General features: G+C 37.7%; 1 protein-coding gene across 2 annotated transcripts; it reads right to left on the bottom strand.

Moving 5' to 3' along the window:
* Nucleotides 1–1,398: 1,398 nt before the first annotated feature.
* On the bottom strand, nt 1,399–9,455 carry LOC128017016 (uncharacterized). Of its 2 annotated transcripts, none has more exons than XM_052602064.1 (10): nt 9,222–9,455; nt 6,426–6,484; nt 5,989–6,276; nt 5,615–5,899; nt 4,937–5,142; nt 4,679–4,777; nt 4,269–4,343; nt 3,779–3,883; nt 3,196–3,276; nt 1,399–2,909 (listed from the first exon to the last, which is right to left on the bottom strand). In XM_052602064.1, exons 1-10 carry the CDS (start codon nt 9,227–9,229, stop codon nt 2,820–2,822), a joined length of 1,296 nt encoding a protein of 431 aa, XP_052458024.1. In that variant the 5' UTR covers nt 9,230–9,455; the 3' UTR covers nt 1,399–2,819. The 2 variants fall into 2 exon arrangements, with proteins under 2 accessions (XP_052458024.1, XP_052458033.1); XM_052602073.1 differs by having other exon boundaries at nt 6,426–6,472; nt 9,222–9,454.
* Between the last annotated feature and the right edge of the window lie 10,901 nt (nt 9,456–20,356).

Below are 20,356 nucleotides of genomic sequence, written 5' to 3' on the forward strand. Positions count from 1 at the left end.
TGAAAGTAGTTCTCAGAAAAGCAGAAGCGTGATGATTTGCCACGTGGTTTGCTATTTTGCTATTGCAACATAACTTACCACATGATCCTTGCTGTACTGGGAAAGTATTTTATTTTTTGAAAAACAATGATATTGTATTTTTTTATTTATGGGCATCAGTTTTTACAAAGTGGTGTAAAAGGGCTGTCAGATGACCTAGCATCAGCACTTAACATGGACATCCAGTACGTTATGGAAATCTTGGAATCAGCAGGAATTGAAGGTAAATGTACAAAAGTCATACCTGAGAGCTTCAATTTATTTTAAACAAAAAACATTTACACATGTACGTTTTAATTTTTTTATCTAGCCAAGCTAACTTACCAAAAAGTTACTCTGGAGGGAGTGATTTTTGTCACTCAGTGGGCACTTCTGGTTGTTGTGGCCTACTGGATAATAGCCTTCATCCAGCGTTTGGTTGATGGAGCAGTAAGGATGGCTCTGTGGCTGCTGAAGGTCACATTTGCCATGGGCATGTTTGGATTGATTCTCAGCGACGCTGGAGCCTCTGCAGAAACCACAGCAATAAGACTAGTGGGCCTGGCATGTGTGTGTGTCCTGTTAGGAATAGGTACATCTGCAAAGCCAGATACACACCTTCAGGACAAAATCAAGATGTTGGAGACACGACTAAGAGAGATGGAAAAAAGCAAAATGGAATGATGGGGAAATCCTCATCAGACCAGAAATATTTACAGTTGTAAATCCCTGTAATCCGGCATGATATTGTAACTTGAAACTCTGCAAAGGAACCACATTGTTTGTCTAAACTGGGAGGGTGCTTCAGTATTCCAAGTGTTGGTTAAAAGATGATTCATTCTCAAGTCAAACTTTGTGTCCTATAGCACAACAGGATCTGGCATCTGAGGGGTTTAATTGTTAACAAAAGGACTTAATCTAATGTCCAAACACCGTTTGTGGGGTAAACAGCAAACAGCAAAATGTATTTACACTGCATTTAAATAATCATGGTTTTGTTGCTTACTACGTTATTCACTGATGTGATGCACAGGGCAACAGTACAAAATGTATTTAATCAGTTAATTATAGTATTATAGACAATTATAGACATTTTTTCAACAAAAGCACTTTTGATAAATGGCAAGAATCTACTGCATTTTTTCTTTGACTGTATTTTGGAGTGAAAAAACATGACACAAATCCCCGAAGTCAGAAAAAACATATATACTTTTGTTGTTACATCCAATTCTACATATCCCCTTCAATTGGGTGAATCCAGTGGAATATTTTTTGTTATGCGGAAATTACTGAAACCTCACTGGTTGCAGTGTCTGTTATGATAAAAAAAAATAGAGAAAATAGAGATGCTTAATGTGCAGACCTTAAAAACAACATAAATACGTATTATAATCATGTTTATTGTCATTCTTATTATAGTTCAAAGTGTGACAACATATTGCATTTCGTTTTCCAATAATGCAACATAAAACAGGGGAAATTACTTTGCCGGTTGGCACTAGATGTTAGACAAAATAAAATAAAAATATATGTATATATACTTAGAACATGTAATGATAATATAAAATATGAACAGTAAACAGTCCCGGTAAGGAAATTGATAGCAGTTGAAGGGCAAATAAAATTACCCATCAGTATGCAGGTACAACACAAATCGTATTAAAATGTCACTGTAATATTTTACACACATTATCAACGTTCAAGTATAAATGTTTTGTTTGCACCATTTTATTTTTTTTATTTCAGCTAAAAGCACTATAAAACTGCAAATGCAACTACTTGCTTAGCAGTTAAGAAAATTCCCTGAAACACTGGTAATACATCTAAATTCACTAACATGCATTACTAATAACATGCATTATATCTGTTTAACTTTAGACATCCTATCATTTTTTCATATATTTTCCTGATTCCTGAGCCTTACATGATACTGTTTAAGCAGGTAAAAATATCAATATATATTTTAGTTTTCTTAGGTTACAGGTTTTTGTTGTTGTTGTTTCCCAACACTACAGTAAGGTAAGCATGTACTTTAAAGTTTGCAAAAAAGTAAATAGAGTGAATACATACACTACAGTCAATAGTTTATGGACATTTGCACAACTACAATGATAAAATAATGGCTTATTATTCAATGTAGTTCTACACAAAAGTGTAGAACATAGCCTTTTCAGCCTGACTGAAAGGAGAGATTAGATCAAGTGAAAATGGTAGTTCACTTTCACCTTCAAACTGAATTTCAGGACAGGTCCCAACTAGTGTGCGTCTATAGTAATTGCTCTGCTTTTTCCTTAAACAAACATGTCTTTTAAAAGCCCATTCAGAGGGTGAGTCATTCTTTTGTCCATATTGCAATGTGACTTTAATATGAAAACTTATTGGTGAAATATGGAGGTAGGTTTTTAAAAATCGTTGGTATCATTCAACATTTTTTTTCTTCTGTTATTAAAGGGCAGCAAGAGAGTGACATTAAGCTGTAAGAAAAAGACACGCATCTTTGGAAGCTGTTTTTCATGGGAAAACAGTAAACGGATTTGAGGTACAGTAAGTAATATATAAATGCATTTCATTTTTTTTTCTTATGCAAATTGTAATAACCTCCTATATCACTTTAGCTAGACTAAGTGCTGAGAGAAAAGGTCTAATCATAAACAAATTAAGTAGTAGTTTTAATTAAGGTCCTATTAGTTCTAAGGCCAAAATTGTTATTATTCTTTTTAAGGCTTGCATTTTGTATGAATCTAACAAACAAGTGTTTGTTTCTACATCCATTGCAGGGATAATTCAGGATATTGGAGTAACTACAGGAAGTTGTTGCCAGGAGACCTTCCTTTGTTAACATCAAACTGGAAGCCAGATTCACTGGAGTTATGGATATCCATTGGTTGAGACTAGAAAAAAAGACAGGTAAGAGAGTGAAACACAGAGAGACATTGGGAATATGAAATGTGTCCAGTGTAAAGCTTTACTTTTTCTAACAATCATTTTCAGCAATGCGAGGCACATTTAGTGCAATTTGTTTAAAAACATTTGTTAGAAATTTAATGCAAAGTAACTGTTACTGAAAGACTGGACAGTTAAAAATACTAAAATAACACTAAAATATGGCCCAAGAAAGGTTAACTCAGGCAGATGTTTATAGAAAAGAAGTTAAGGGTGGAAAAGGTTAGATGTTACCTGAGGCTGAGGTGTGAGCAGTGGTACAGTTGGCGGCATTTCAGGCCCAGAAGGAGCACTGCTCATTACTGGTGCATAGTTCTGAGGACACACAGTGTCTTGTTTAAAAATCTTGTTAAAATAAGCAAGTTAATGTGTAGTTCACCCAAAAAAATTCAATACTGTCATTTACTCACCCTCAAGATGATTCAAACCTGTATGAGTTTCTTTCTTCGCTTCAGCACAAAACAAATATTTTGATCATTGACAGAAGCCACTGACTCCCTTAGTATTATTTTCCATACTATTGAAGTCAGCGACCACTGTAAGTTGTTTGCTAACCAATATTGTTCAAAATATATTCTTTTGTGTTCAGCAAAAGAAAGAAATTCATACATGTTTGGAACAACTTGATAGTGAACAAATGTCAGAATTGTCAATCTCTTTAACCCTGTGTTGACCCTTTCAGCGCAATTCATGCATTTGAATTTCATTTTATCCTTTACATATCTGCTTGCTTTCTTTGATTACAAATAAGCACATAGAAATAAAAACCCACAGGATGAAAAGCAAAGAGATTTGCATTGCAAGATTTTTGATGTACCACAGGTGCAGGTGGTTGGTAGTTGGTTGGAGGGGCATTCCACTGGGGCGGCTGAGCAGGTGCAGGGCCAGAGGCAGGAGGGTAGACAGGGTTTTGATAAAAACCCTAAAAAAACAGAAAATGCACAAAATTGATTTTTTTTTTATGGGCAAACTTAAATAAAAAGATAAACTCTGTACTAGTTAATTAAGTTTTTGCATGTGTCCACAAGCTAAAAATCAAACCAGAATTCATGTTGGTCTTGGGAACCGTGCACAGATAACATGTTTAGACCTTTCCACTGCTTGCTTTAACATAGTTTTTCTGTGTAAACATGCCTTTCGTGATGGACGCCTTTGTGAGTGCTCTCGCATCTAGCACTTTTTACAGCAACTCACATATGACAGTGTTTCAAAATCATGGTGCTTGACAACTTCTTGTGTTGTAACATTCCTGATTTGTCACTTTGGATAGAAGGATCTGTGGTAAATCTCTGTGCATGTAAGCTTACAGGGTTGGGAGGAGCAGCAGGTTGTCCGCCTGACTCTGGTGGATAAGGATGAGACGGATAACCAGCGACGTAGCCCTTCGGTCAAAAACAACAAACCATTAATACTACTTACAATGCACACCAGCTACAATTTTTTTTTTTTAAAGCATTGATTTAGTTTGCCTTTTTTTGTTTTGTTTACAGGATAGTGGAGAACGGGCAGGAAAGTGTAGGAAGACAGACAGATTTTCACATTTATTTAACCTGGCCAGTGTCTGCAGGACCTACAGGATCTGCTTTTTAAGCAATTTGGAACATGTATTCAAAAGATTTTAAAGTTGCTGCCACCTTAGGATGAACTGAACTAAAATTCCTTAATTGTCACTTTGGATAGAAGGATCTGTGGTAAATCTCTGTGTGTGTAAGCTTACAGGGTTGGGAGGAACAGCAGGTTGTCCGCCTGACTCTGGTTGATAAGGATAGTGATTCTGACCTGGATCTGGTTGAGACGGATAACCAGCAATGTAGCCCTTCAGTCAAAAACAGCAAACCATTAATATTACTTACAATGCACACCAGCTACAATTATTTTTAATTTTTTTTATGATCTTGATCTTGTTTTTTTTTGTTTGTTTTTTTGTTTACAGGAAAGTGTAGGGAGACAGAAAGGTTCTCCACATTTATTTTACCTGGCCATTGTCTCCAGGACCTACAGGACCAGACATAGTGTTGCTGCAAGGTGAAGACATTGGTACACTGTTGGGCTGACTTGTGTCTGATTTAGTGGTCTGACAACATTTGCAGATTCTCTTTCTGCAGCAGAAGCAGATTCCACCAGGAATTCCAAGCAACAGCAGAGCTAGAAGACCTTTATTGGCAGAATAATCACGATGATCTACATAGATATTTGAAGAGACAAGAGAAGAACAGACATCAAAAGATGTAATAATGCATGTGGTGACCCAAATTTCAAATGAAAAGACACAAAACACAGTCCGATTTTTTTTCTTGTTTTTAAGTGATCTCTTACATTCACCAATGCTGCACTTTTTTTAAAATACAAAATACAGCTTTCTGTGTCATATGATTCTTCATAAATCATTTGAATATGCTAATTTGATAGTGATTTGAAAGATTTCTTATCACTGCAAAAACAAATATTTCAGAATTCTGTTAGAGACAAAAAGTCAGAACGACATTATTTGAAATTGAAATCTTTTGAAACATTTTAAATGTGTTTTGATCAACTGAAACGGTCACTTTTGATTTATTTAACTCATCCTTGGTGAATATCCTTGTGTTGACTTATTCTTATTTTTTGAATGTGTCATTTTAAAAGATTTTGAAAAAAATAAGTATTTTCTTACCCACTAGTATCATTGTATTGTTTGAGACGAGTCTTCGTTTCAGATCGGTGAGCTCGTATCTGCCTACATCTGAAACATTTACATTGAGAATCTGAATAATTTCACTGCTCACTCTAAGCCGGTTGACATAGTCTGGGTAGCTTCGTCCCACAGCAACTCCATTCTCCACCAGGACGAGAGATGAATAATTATTGTAAAAGCGAAGCGTAGCATCAGTCTGCTTGAGTCCTGCCAGAGATATTCTCAGAGTGTCACCTGCGACACAATCAATGATGCCTTTGTTGGCTGTAAAGAAAGAGAATGACAGATAGTGAGGATATGTAGGACAATCACATAGATATTATTCTGAGTGGGAGGTTTAAATTACTACTCACAGTTGACCTTCACTATATAACTGCTGATGGTTGCACCAAAGTGATTTAACAAGTTGTAGGTTCCCTCATCATCAAACGTAACACGTTGGATTCTGAATGTCCAGTCCTTACCCATGCTGGTCACATAGCCTTTACTTGCCCGCACAGAATTGCTAGCTTGGTTCCAGATAGTAAATCTTTCAGTCTCATTAGCATTTAAAAACTCCAAGCTCCGTGTCCTCTCAGGAAGATCCAGAGTCAGCTGCTGGCCATGGAATAAAATCCTCTGAGATAATGCAGAGACTGACACTGGGGGAGAATTTTTTTTTTTTTTTTAGTTCTTTTGAACTGTTGGCAGTTAATATCATGTGTAGGCTGTTTAATTGTATTACATGATTCAGCTTGTCCTGTTATTATTCTGAATGTTCAGGGAGGTTAATAAGCAAATGTTATAATACCTGCACAAATAGCAGTTGAAAGGAGGGTCCAAACACTCAGCATCTGTCTGAGAAAAGATCTATCAGTATTACAGATGTAACATGTTTGTTCACAGTATCCCAAAACTCTGAAAACACTAGGATGATTTTATATATATAAAAATTTTCTTTTTTTTTTTCTCTCTCAACCCAGCAAGAAATAGGACAGAATATGCTAGCATATGCCTGCATATTTTTCTGTGTGCATCCAAACATAAGTAATACTGGCTGATATTAAAGGGTTAGTTCACCCAAATAGCAAAATTATGTCATTAATAACTTACCTTCATGTTGTTCCAAACCTGTAAGAACCTGTTCATCATCAAACTGAATCGTTTAAAACGGTTCGCGTCTGCAATACGCATTAATCCGCACATGACTTAAGCTGTTAACTTTTTTAATGTGGCTGACACTCCCTCTGAGTTTAAACAAACCAATATCCCGGAGTAATTCATGCACTCCGTAACAGTACACTGACTGAACTGCTGTGAAGAGAGAACTGAAGATGAACATAGAGCCGAGCCAGATAACGAACAACAGACTGACTCGTTCTCGAGTCAAGAACCGTTTCTGTCCGATTCGAGAACCGAGGAGCTGATGATACTGCGCATGTGTGATTCAGCGTGAAACAGACCCAACACACAGAGCGTCTGAACTGAACTGATTCTTTTGGTGATTGATTCTGAACTGATTCTGTCTAATGTTATGAGCGTGGGTACACCAAAGGCTTGAATCAAGGGCAATCATTGCCAATGACGTCATTACGTTGAGCGCTAAAGAACCGGTGAACTGTTTTTTTCAACCGGTTTATTGAATTGAATCGAAACTACTGGCGATCCGAGAACCGATGCAACCGGTTCTTGACTCTTGAACGAGTCAATGGTTCGTTCATTATCTGGCTCAGCTCGGTGTTCATCTTCAGTTCTCTCTTTACAGCAGTTCAGTCAATGTACTGTTTGAGTAAATGAATTACTCCAGGATATTGGTTTGTTTTAACTCAGAGGCAGTGTCAGCCACATTAAAAAAGTTAACAGCTTAAGTCATTTGTGGATTAATGCATATTGGAGACGCGAACGGTTTAAAATGATTCAGTTCGATTTGGTGAACTGGTTCAAAAAGATCCGGTTACATCGAATGATTCGTTTGCAAACCGGATATCACAAACTGCTTTGTTTTGAACTCTCTCTCACAACAGACACGGAAGAGAAGACAATGCTAAAAAAAATCGTAGTTTTTGCTATTTTTGGACCAAAATGTATTTTTGATGCTTCAAAATACTCTAACTGACCCTCTGATGTCACATGGACTACTTTGATGATGTTTTTCTTACCATTCTGGACATGGACAGTATACTGTGCACACAGTTTCAATGGAGGGACAGGAAGCTCTCAAACTAAATCTAAAATATCTTAAACTGTGTTCCAAAGATAAACGGAGGTCTTACTGGTTTGGAACAACATGAGGGTAAGTTATTAATGACATAATTTTGCTATTTCGGTGAACTATCCCTTTAAAGGGGTCCTATTATGCTTTTTCACATTTACAACTTTATTAGTCTGTTGCTGTTTGAGCATAAAAACGATCTGCAAAGTTACCAACGCTCAAAGTGCATCTCAAAAAGAGATATTTTATTTAACAGAAATGACTTATCAAAAACTACAGCAAATGACTCGTATTGACTGTACAACACCTATTTTCCGGGATTTAGAATATCACAAATATCAAGGAATGGGACGAGACCTAGTTATGCTGCACTAGAGAAGGCATTGAGGGTTATCACTATGATGTATTGTAATAATGTATAATATGTGAAAAATAATATGTTTTTAGAACAACCTAGTATGAGAGCCTGTTCTAGTATGCAACCCCCCCCCCCCCCCCCAAATAAAGACTTTGTAAAAGAGCATAATAGGACGCATTTAAACATAATGCCTACCACATCATATTTGATACATGAGTTTCTAAGGTCTCTAAATGATCAGCATTATCAAAATTTCTGTCATCTGATAGATAGTTCATACTTTCTTGCAAGTGGAAGGCCTTTTAGTGTAATTCTATATATGTCCACTTTAAGGGTGTGGTAGCCTACTTGTATAAATCTTTACAGATTTTTGTAGTCCTCTACCAGTTCAGTTGCAATCATAGGTTGCAATTCTTGCTTCTCCGATCTTTAAGAATCGTTTAAGCCTAGTACAGTTTACACGGTGTTTATTAATTAAATATCCTATAGTCAAGATGTTTTAGTACACTGGAACGCCCTAACAAATGGCGGCTAATGGACAGCTTTCCTGAAGGGCGTTAGATCAACTTGATTGAGCCAGATCATCAAATGACAACACATTACGCGCGAATATACGAAACAATTAGATTTAGTAAAGCCGAGAAGCCCCATAAATGAACGAAGAAAAAAAACGGCTATAATTTAAATTAAACAATGTCACTAATCAATTAGGATGTAGATGCAAACTATACTATATACAACTATAGCGCAATGTTTGACGAAATATGCATCTTAAACGCCTGCAAAAAAAAATATTAGGATGGCTTTCAACAACAAACGCTCACGCGCCTCTTGCATGTGGATTATAACGTAGCCTATTGCTACTTTTATTGTAAAGCGAAAGGAGAAAACGGATGTATTGGGATTTAAAACAACATACTTTACAGAAAAACAACGACTTTGAATGAGGAAAACAAAATCGCAAAAAAAAATTGCATTAGGTTATTTTCGCAGTTTTAACAAAGATTATTCACACATAAAGTCCATTGCATACTCACGGTTTCATTAAGATGATGGATGTTACCGTTGAAAACTGAGGATTTAGCCGTGTAACCGAGCTGTAAATTACCGTCAGTAGGAGTGTCCTGTGTGGAACTGGTAGAGTTCTCAGCACTTCTGCTCTCGTGCGAATAAACCACTAACAAAACCCCTCGAGCGCATTCCTCTCCCTTTGTCTCTCCCCACCCGCTTGAATGCGAGGAAAGGTTAATATGGTCGTGAGGATTGATGTGTGTGTGGAGGTTTGGACTTGAGTATTTGAAAAAAAATGAATGGCAAACGTAATCTATGATTGTGAGAAATATGTTCCACACCTTAAAAGTCGAAGAGGAGAACCAACCTTGCCTAAATGTGTGGTAGGCACAGGGTTGGGGATTAACGGAATACATTTTTAAAGTAACTCTTCCAAGCCTGGGTAGGCGCCATGTGATATCTAAAAACAAGCAATTTCCCTTCATTGCATTACCATGTTCAAATAATTGACTTGACCTTTAGAAGATTTAGAAGATTTTTTGGAACTATTTGTGTAAATAATTAGCCAATTAGCTTTGACAGCTTGGCTTTAACACAACTATTTGTTGTTGATTTAATAATTTTAAAATAAATACAGGGGTAGAGTCATCATACCAATTAATGAATTTTATTCTACAAACCTAATTCATAATCCCAAATATAGAGGAGGCTGGGACTGGCCCGTCTATTTATGCTAGTGCTCCAGCCTTCAGCTGTTCCTTCTATATTTTCTGCAACAGCTTATGGTCTCCATTCACAGACACTAACAAAGACCTTGCAAGTCTGCATAAAGAAGCGCAACATGATACATACTTTAGAGGTGTGGCTAGAGGACCCCTCCCATCCCAGCATGCATCTGTCTCAGTGCAATGCTCATGAGTAGCCATTTTGTACTAGGGATCTATGGTCTTGTTGTGGGAATACAACAACAACAACAAGAAAAAGTAAAAAATGAAAACATAAAATTAATGTTTAAGAAAATAGCATCAGTTGAATGATTGTGTTAAACAAAGTTAGGAGATTTCTGCTATAGCTCCTATTGTCTACATAAAGATTTCTGCCAAACAGGTGTTGTACAGAAGCTTGTTTCTGACACGGAATAATAAATAAATAAAAAATTGCGACTTTTTATCTCAATGATGAGTTCTGACGTTTTTCTTGTGACTTTTCAGAATCGCAAGAAATGCTGAATTGCAAGATGTTGACTTGCAAAATAAGAAAAATCAGATTTTGAGATAAGTTGCTAGCTTTAAAATTGTTTTGCTAAATGTAAACCATAAAAAAGATTTTATCAGATTTTGAAACAAAGGGAGAATTTGGAGAGATATAAATTGGTAATTGTGAGAAAGGCAGAATTGTGAGGAAAAAAGTCAGAAATCGCAAAATATATACCCAGAATTGTGAGATCCAGAAATAAAAAGTCACATTTACATATTTATTTACTGTTTTTCACCTGTTTGTTATTCCATGAAGGGAACTTCCTCATCTAAACACAGTTTGAAAAGGAAAACTACTGCTTCTGTGATTTTTCTGAACAACTATGATGATTGTCTTTGGAGAATGTGGACTCTGATCCTGTTAGAGAAAAGGATTATTATTTTGCTCACATACAGTGGTAATTTAGATCACTCCTGAATTGATGTTGCCAGACTGACCCACCAGATTTCACAACAGCCCTTTATATTTCACATAACTTTTAGTCTTAAATCAAACAGAGAAATCGATAGTTCTGCCTTCATAAATATTATCTGTCTCACTGAATGTTAAAGATTTGTACACAAGTCCCTAATTTTCACTGTGATCCTCCAGTCCAGGGCCGTGGACAGACATTTTGAGGGGCAGTGGCCCTAACCAAAAAAAAAGGGGCAAAAGGATTGAAAAATGTTGGATGCTTGTAAAGATGAGACAATTAAAAGAGAAGACAGCACACTCTTTAATAATTGACTTTATTGATGTTTTGATAAGACTGGGCTCTCCCTCACTCCCTGAGCCTGCTTCTGCCTCATCTTCAATGGAAGTAGGGGAGAGTGGGGTAAGTTGAGCCAGTGGGTCATCTGACCCACCCCCTGCATCTTGGCAACTATACACTTTTACTGTCGTGTCACAATGTATTTTGGAACCACCCATCATTTCTGCCAGACTGTGAAAAGGAAAAACACATTGGGTCAGTGGAAGGCACCATGGCAGGGTTTGAAAATAAGTGAGGTCTGGGTGGGAAATGTGCTATAATAAGCTCACTCATTATATATACTAAACACTTTAAAAGAGAAAGATATGTAGATGTTTGTGAAAGATTTTTTCTCTGTTTTGGAGGAATGAGCATTGTTAAATTATGTCATATTGCACCATTACTTTTGGTTACGGGTAGGCCTAATTTTATCAGTCGTTTATTATTCATCTAACGTAGGCCTATTACTATAGTTTTCATTAATAATCATTTCTATATAGGTGATAACTTTTGTCTAGTGCCATTATAAATGTTGTTGCCACAACTTTGTGGAAATTTAACTAGCATAGACGTAACACTTGTTATACAGAACTATAACGTTTCTAACGGATTATATCGTGATGTTTTTTTTTTTTTTTTTTGAGTTTGCAACTTTGCCTTACCCTATGTGGTATCCTGTCAGCGATTACATGACTGTGGGCTTTTTTGATTACTATCAGTTTAAGTTCTGGCAGTGTTGCCAGATATTTGTGGCTTGTCAGCATTTTAGAAGTAATTGTTGTTACATCAAAGAAAATGTATCCAGCTATAAAAATATGTTGTGCTGTCTTCAGGTGTGGTGACTTGCCTGTGATAATATAATGCAAATAGTGAGAGCTCATGAGGCTGCTGTGATCTTTATTCAGGCCACCAGAGATTACCAGTCAGCTCTTCTGAGGAACAGGTTTTAGTCACCTGTTCCATATTGTTGTAACAACACCATGCTCTGTGTTGCTGAACTGAGCATGGTCACATTCTTGCTCTCAGTGGCAATCTATTTTAGGGAATGTCCCCCTCACTTTCAACATATCTATGTTTATTTCATGACTGTCAGATGGACATTTGGAATGTAGACATACCAGATAAGACCATGTAATTGATCACAGTAAAGTGTTCAAAGTACTTTACTGATTTATTTTTTAAGTAATCCTCTCCTCTCCTCTCTCCTCTCTCTCTCTCTCTCTCTCTCTCTCTCTCTCTCTCTCTCTCTCTACTTAACAAAATCTGTTTACCATTCCAATTGAAATGTATTATGATTGTTATATTATATTAAAATTAAAAGCATTATCCTAGATATTAAAATATATGCCTTCCCTTGTTTTGTGATTTAGTATATCTTTTTTCCAAAATAGAAGGAAAAAACAGTATCTGATGCATTAAGAGCTTATGTCAATCGAAATGGATTACTATAATTTTTTTCTATTAGCCTACTTTGTGCAATCTTAAATCTTTCATTGCAGATATTATTTTAATAATATCTTAATTTTATTGAAATTGTATTAGTTTTTCTCAAATGCTAAAACACAAAAGCCAATCCTCTCAACCAAATGACCAGTTGTCTAAACACATTTACTAAATCTAGCCATCATTTTCCAATATCATAAACACATTTCACATGAAAACACAATTCACAAAACACACTCCTTCATTCTCATAAATCTTAACACATTTTTTTTTTGCTAAAACACAAGTTGCAAAAGAACTCTGCTCATCTTTCTCAAATGAAAGCTCATGTGATGCAAAATGCTTTTGAACACAATGAACACACCTGGCGTCATTCATTACACACAAGGACTCAAAATTGAAGACACTTGTTGCTAATGCTGTGACCACATGGCATGGCAATGGCTGAAGCAGGACTACGAGTCCATCCAAACCTGAGTAGGTTCACTCAGGTATTGTACTCTATTGCTTTCTTTGTCACAATACAATTTTACAAGCCTGTGAAAGTAGTCAATTGGGATCAAATCAGTTGTTACTGTATTGTAAAACATGTCAGTTGACAACACATGTTTCTTTCTTTAGAGTTGAAAGAATGCCACATAGAGGTGGGAGGGTTGCCAAATTTACAGCGGCACAAGAAACCCTCATTGTGGATATGGTTCGTGAGAACATCAGACTCCGGGAGATCAGAGACAAAGTCATTGCCAATAATTTCAAGCTTGGCCACAATAGACCGAGTTCTCCGGCGCCAAAAAGATGCGGATGAAACCGGTCTATAGGGTTCCCTTTGAGCGCAACTCTGCGCGTCACAAAGACCTACGTTACAAGTATGTGAAAATAAGTATAGACGGTTTCAACGGCAACAACATAAACAAATGTTACTGCCCATGAGCGCTTTTGTGGACCTAACTTAACTTCCGGTAGATTTCCAAATAGAATCAATAACAACAGCCAAGTCCCTCTAGGGTAGATATTTTTTGATATCAAACAAAATGTTTGCTGCATGGTTCAGGCGGACTTAATGAAAATGCAATTCATTATTTGCCAACAGTAGATATTTTAAAGCATAGACATAAAGCGTGAGAAATAGAGGTTCCCCCAGTAACAGCTGTAAACGAAGCAGAGCTGGTACGCTCATACGCTGCTATCAGGCATCATGCAAGTCTTCCTTCTGAAATACAGCGATATAAAAACACCTGTGCCTCGCTTTGATATTTAAACATATAAATGTAAGGAATTATTATTATTAAACGTGCAGTACTTAACGTTACTCCATGAAGCCTTTTTGAAAAAAAAAATCAGTTTTAAAATTGTGGTTAGTCTCCAAAAATAAATAAATGTATGGGAAACACCTGAGCCCAACTTCAGTCTACTCATCACCTTGCCTTTAACTGCGTTTGTAGAAGGCACCGCAGCCAGACCGATATACACAACACAGAACGGAAGTTAACTTAGGTACAGGCGCGTGCGCCAGATGAAACCGTCTATACATCCATTTTCACAGTAGGCCTACAGTTAGTGGACATACTGTGTTTCTCAGTGGCCTACATTACTTCTGGACAATACTGTGCTACCTGATTGACTGTTGTTCTGAGCACCTGTTCACTTTCACATTTTAACAGAGGATATTACAGTTGGATGCGCTGGCCAGACCTCATGAGTACCTCTTCCTGGATGAGGCTGGCTTCAACCTGCAGAAACGAAGGCAAAGAGGCCGTAACAACACTGGCCAAAGAGCCATCACTGAGGTTCTGGGCCAACGGGGGGGTACTATTACTCTTTGTGCGGCCATGGGTTTGGAGGGGCTTGTCCACCACCATGCTGTCCTTGGGTCTTACAACACCCAACGTCTCAACTTTCTAGAGGAGCTAAAAGACATTCTCCTGGACCGCCAACAACACCATCCTGGGCCCGCACATCACATTTATGTGATCATTTGGGACAATGTACGCTTTCACAAAACAAACTAAATTTAGAGAGGTTCACCACCAACAGTAACAACTTTTTACACGTCTGTCTGCCACCCTACTCCCCTTTCCTGAACCCTATAGAGGAGTTCTTCTCATTGTGGAGATGGAAGGTTTATGACAGACAACCATACACTATAGAGAACCTCCCAAGTGCAATGGAGCTGGCCTGTGTTAACATCCCAGTGGAGGCCTTCCAAGGATGGATTCGCCATTCCAGGGCGTTTTTCCTGAATGCAAAGTTTTGCCTGGCAAGAGACAATATAGCCTGCCGTGAGGTTATGTGGCCCGATGCAGCTCAGCGACAAGATGCCACACCGTGATAGTGGTGTGTGTGTGTGTGGTGTGAATAAAGTAAATAAAAAAACTTCACACCCTGATCATGTTTTCAAGAGTACTGTTGTGTGCAATAGATTCTGTTTTTGCATTGAGTTGTGTTACAGTAGTGTACATGCAGAATTTACTACAGATTTATACTCTTCATATGAAACTCTCAAATCTAAATGCCTAATCCTCTGCAGAGATGTAAGAACATCCATTACTGTAAAGTAAAAAAAAAAATGCATTGGCAGTTATGAAACAAAGAACTTCTCACAAATTGAGTATTGTGTTTTCAATTGTTTTGCTGTAGTGTGTAATGATGTGTATACATTTTTGAAAGCTTCGAGCTGCTCTTTTGTTGTGAGAGTATTGAAGTGAGACTGTGTGGTTGTTTATGTTGCTTTAGAAAAGGGCAGGGGTGTCAGACTGGGGGTAAAACCAGTACTGATTACCAGGGCCCCAACGGAAGAGAGTGAAAAAGTGAAAAAAGTGAGAAAAAGTGTAAAGGAGGATTGCTTCTTACATAAATGGATTGACATTTATCAAATCTATTTATTTCACTATTTATGTCATTACAATGAAGTTGTCCAATAAATACTTTAACCATTTCTGTCAAGATTTTTTCCCCTATAGCCTACTAAATGATGCATGTTATTTGAAGCTCTTTGGTTGTGTGCTTCAGCAGGTCTGTGGCTGAATCGCATGTCAATGTCAAGAGTAACGAAAGGATGTGGGTTCAAAGATCTGCTCTTCGTGTCATCGGGTTTGTTTATGTTCCTACAGTAACGGGACACTTCCGCTATTGCACTCACGCACAGACTGTCTACCAGACAGCATTAGACTAAGTGCTCTCCGACAGACTCCAACAATTCCCATGAAGCCACGTTAAGGAAGAAAAATGACTACATATGTCTTTGAAACCAAAAAGCACGTTGAATAGCACTAACTGAAAAACATAATGCACTGCATTAAGAGTGCTTGCATTTAAATGCCTTGTATTTCCAGGGCTTTGCACTGGCATTCGCCATTGCACAAAAGGGAGCTGCAGGAATATGATCATGATCTCCAGCTGCTGTCAGTCGCTCACCAGCAGGTGGCGCAAGTGGCTTTTGATGAAGACCAAAGCGACAGGTGACAAGAGATAGCTCACCCAAATAGCAAAATTATGTCATTAATAACTTACCCTCATGTTGTTCCAAACCAGAAAGACCTCCGTTTATCTTTGGAACACAGTTTAAGATATTTTAGATTTAGTCCGAGAGCTCTCAGTCCCTCCACTGAAACTGTGTGCACAGTATACTGCTTATGTCCAGAAAGGTAAGAAAAACATCATCAAAGTAGTCCATGTGACATCAGAGGGTCAGATAGAATTTTTTGAAGCATCGAAAATACATTTTGATCCAAAAATAGCAAAAACTACGACTTTATTCAGCATTGTCTTCTCTTCCGTGTCTGTTGTGAGAGAGTTCAAAACAAAGCAGTTTGTGATATTCGGTTCGCGAACAAATCCTTCGATCGACCAAATCGAACTGAATCATTTTAAACCGTTCGCGTCTCCAATACACAAAAGTGGCTGACACTCCCTCTGAGTTCAAACAAACCAATATCCCGGAGTAATTCATGTACTCAAACAGTACATTGACTGAACTGCTGTGAAGAGAGAACTGAAGATGAACAAAGAGCCAAGCCAGATAATGAAAGAAAAATTGACTTTTTTACGAGTCTGACCAAACTTCCCCTGCTGCAGAGCCCTCTGATAGAAGGAACGGTGAGATAAGACTATTTAATAAACTTAATAATAAATTGTTCACAAAAAAATGTCACAAAGAAGTCAAGTGTGATTTTCAGGTATTGAAGAATTATATAGGGTGAGGGCTAGAAATGCAGGGAAATACTTATTTTCTCATATACTAGAGGATCTCCAGCAGTGAATTTTGCAGTGGAGTATTGTTTTTTTGTCATTTCAGTTTTGGTTGCAGTTTCTTAGAGAAAGAGCTGTAGCAGTGTGGACTCTTACAACCATCTACCTGTACCCACATCTCCTCCAAACCTCTTTAACAGCAACATATTCACTTCCAGCTTCCAGAATATAGTGGATTCTTATGGTGTGGCTTGTTACAGAGAGGTTAATCCAGGTAACTCTCACACACAGTCACACGAAAGCAGACGCAGGTCATTCAAGTTTGAGACAAACAAAATCCCATCACAGTAACTGTCTTGTGTGTGTTTGTTCCCTTCTCAGCTGTGTACACGACCGTTACTTTTCCCTTCCTGTTCCTTCCTTTTTTTTGCGATGTTCGGAGATGTTGGTCATGGTTTACTCAAGACATTGGCTGCTCTGTGGATGATCCTGGAGGAAACAGACCCTAAAATGAGGAACACTAATGAGGTTTCTTTCATTTTTACACAACTTAATCTTTTCAACTGCCATCCAGACTAAGAAAAACTTTTAAATAGAACATGCTATGCAGTTTTCAGATTATGCATTACTGTTCAAAAGTTTGAGGTCGGAAAATGCTTTGTTTGTTTTAAAATAAGTCCACCCCAAACTTTTGAACATATTGTACCATATCTATCTGCTTTCTTTGCATCACTTCTAGAATGCACTTTAGGTTTGTACAGCATTTGTCTGTTAGTACTTTCTGTGTGTGATTTTGTGTATGCTGTTTGGTGGGAGATATCTGATTCTTTCAATGGGGTTGTTCTACATTTATAATGAGTGCTTCAGTAAAGGACTCGGTCCTAATTCTTCTGGCTGGCACCTCAAACCCATGATGCAGCACTACAACTGGAGGTATGCATAATATTACATCCAGGGAAAAGATTAACCAAGGTAGATTAAAACTTAAATATTTAACGGTGTTCTAATGAAAAGGATATTTGTTTCCTCAGCAGTAATGATGAAACATTTCAACTGCTTTTTTATTTAGAGCAAACTGTAAAGCGTTAATTCTCCTGAAAGTGAAAATCCAGCCATCATACTCTCGAGTCATTCCAAACCCATAAGATTTGGAACCTGAGAGATTGGTCCATGCAGCCAAAACTGTTGAGGTATCTAAATTTTAAGGGAATAACAGGGAATGATATGGGGTGAAATAAGGCTGTTCTGGCATCTTTGATTAAATATAAATTAACAAAATAATTTTAATTAGTGAATAATAAAATGTTTTGAATATATATTTGAACTGAAATTGTAAAAGTATCACAAACCATAACAATCTAACCAACATATGTGATTGTAGATTGCAGAAAATATATATAAAAAAGGCTTTTAAAATAATGTGTTCCAACTGTACAACACAGAAGACAATAACGTCACATGCTGCTGGTTGCATGAGGTTGTTCATTAAGTAAATGATTCATATTTTCTATATTTTTCATTTAACTTAAACTCAGTTCTTTTTTTCTAAAGCATTTAAGTTTTAGAAATAAATGTAATATTTAATTTGATCCTCACATCTCAGCATGTCTAACAGCTGGATGAAGGCCCATCACCATCATCTTAACCTTGCCAAGACAGAACTGCATGTGGTTCCATCAAACCCATCGTTTCATCACAGTTTCACCATCCATTTAGGCACATCAACCATAACTCATTCAAAAACAGCCAGAAACCTTGGAGTTTCTCAGACCACATTGTTAAAACTGCCTGTTCCTGCAGATTTGCTTTGTTCAACATCAAGAAGATCAAGCCCTTTCTTTCGGAACATGCTGCACAACTCCTTGTTCAAGCTCTTGTTCTGTCCAGGCTGGACTATTGCAATGAACTCTTGGCAGGTCTTCCAACCAGTTCTATCAAACCTTTACAATTAATCCAGAACGCAGCAGTAAGATTAATTTTTAACTAGCTGAAAAGAAAGCACATCACACCTCTGTTTATCAATTTTGCACTGGTTATAGCTGCTCAAGTCAAGGCATTGATGTTTGCCTACAAAACCACCAGCCAGCAATGACATATGGGGCCCAAATGGGTTAACTGCGGGTTCCATGGTTACTGTGTGGGCATGGGCTTTGGCTGGGTGAAATCAGCGGGTCCCATGTAGGTTTTGTAGTATGAGTCCTACACATATATGGGTCTTGAATGGCATATATATGGTCCAAGTGGGCATGGGTTTGAACTGGGAACACATATATGGGTCTTGAATGGCATATTTATAGTCCAAGTGGCCATGGGTTTGAACTGGGAACACATATATGGGTCCTGCATGGCATATTTATGTGCTAAGTTGGGTTTGAACTTGGAACACATGGGTCCTTCATGGCAGAGGCGCAAAGTATCTATGTAGGCCTATTGAGTTATGCAATTACTTACTGTACAAGTTTAAGTAACTTGTAGTAACTCTACATGTAGGCTAATCAAGCATGTTGAGTAATTGTAACTCAATACATATCAAGTCACGCTAGTCACCAAAGAACAAACATCACATACACATGTAGATCTTTTGCCAAAACAATCCATCAGTCACTTTTGTTAGTCGTGCAGAAAATGAAAAATGTAACTTCCCAAAAATGTAAAAAAAAAACATCAAAATAGGTCAAAGTTTACGCTGTGTTGAATTATGCTGATTAGTGGACTCTCAGAAAGGTTGCAGGCCTACTGTAACACTTCTAATAATAGTCCAGTCCCAGACGCCTGTCCCTTGGGGCAGAAACACATATTTAGATAACTAGGGATGGTCGATATTATTGGCCGATATTGGCTTTAAAATTCAATGTCTGTAAATATTGGTATCGGTTTAAAGATCCCGGGTGCAAGCCCATAATGGGGCCCACATTTGCCGCCCATGAAGCCCTCATCTAAGCCCCACATGTCATTGCTGGCTGGGTGGCTCTGCACCCATTTACTTAAATTCATTACTTCATCCTTATGTGCCTTCTAGAAGCTTGAACGCTGCTTTATTGTGCCATCCCAACGAGGCACAAAATCACTTTCACAGACATCTCTCCCGTCTTTATTTGACTCTCTAACTAGGACCCTATTCTAATTCAATTTTTTGTTATAATTGCCCCTTTTAGACTTGCACTCATTATTCATTTGCTGACTGCTTGTTTTCTTTAAGCTTGTTTCTTTTGTTACTTGTTTTCTCTCGGAGGACAAGGTTCGGAGGGCACTTAAGCAAGTGAATGTAAGGAAAGCAGCTGAACCTGATTGGATTTCTGGTCTTGTTCTGCGGTCCTGTGCTGATCAGCTCGCTGGTTTGTTTACATCCATTTTTAATGAGTCTCTTGCTACATCGGTGGTTCCCACCTCATTCAAAAAATCTGTCATCATCCCTGTGCCTAAGAACAATAAACCCTCTTGTCTGAATGACTATCGTCCAGTTGCCCTCACATCAATAGTCATGAAGGTCTTTGAGGGACTGGTCAAAAACGTCATCTGCTCCTCCATCCCGGATACTTTGGA

The sequence above is a fragment of the Carassius gibelio genome, chromosome A1 (assembly GCF_023724105.1).
Source record: "Carassius gibelio isolate Cgi1373 ecotype wild population from Czech Republic chromosome A1, carGib1.2-hapl.c, whole genome shotgun sequence".
Taxonomy (NCBI): domain Eukaryota; kingdom Metazoa; phylum Chordata; class Actinopteri; order Cypriniformes; family Cyprinidae; genus Carassius; species Carassius gibelio.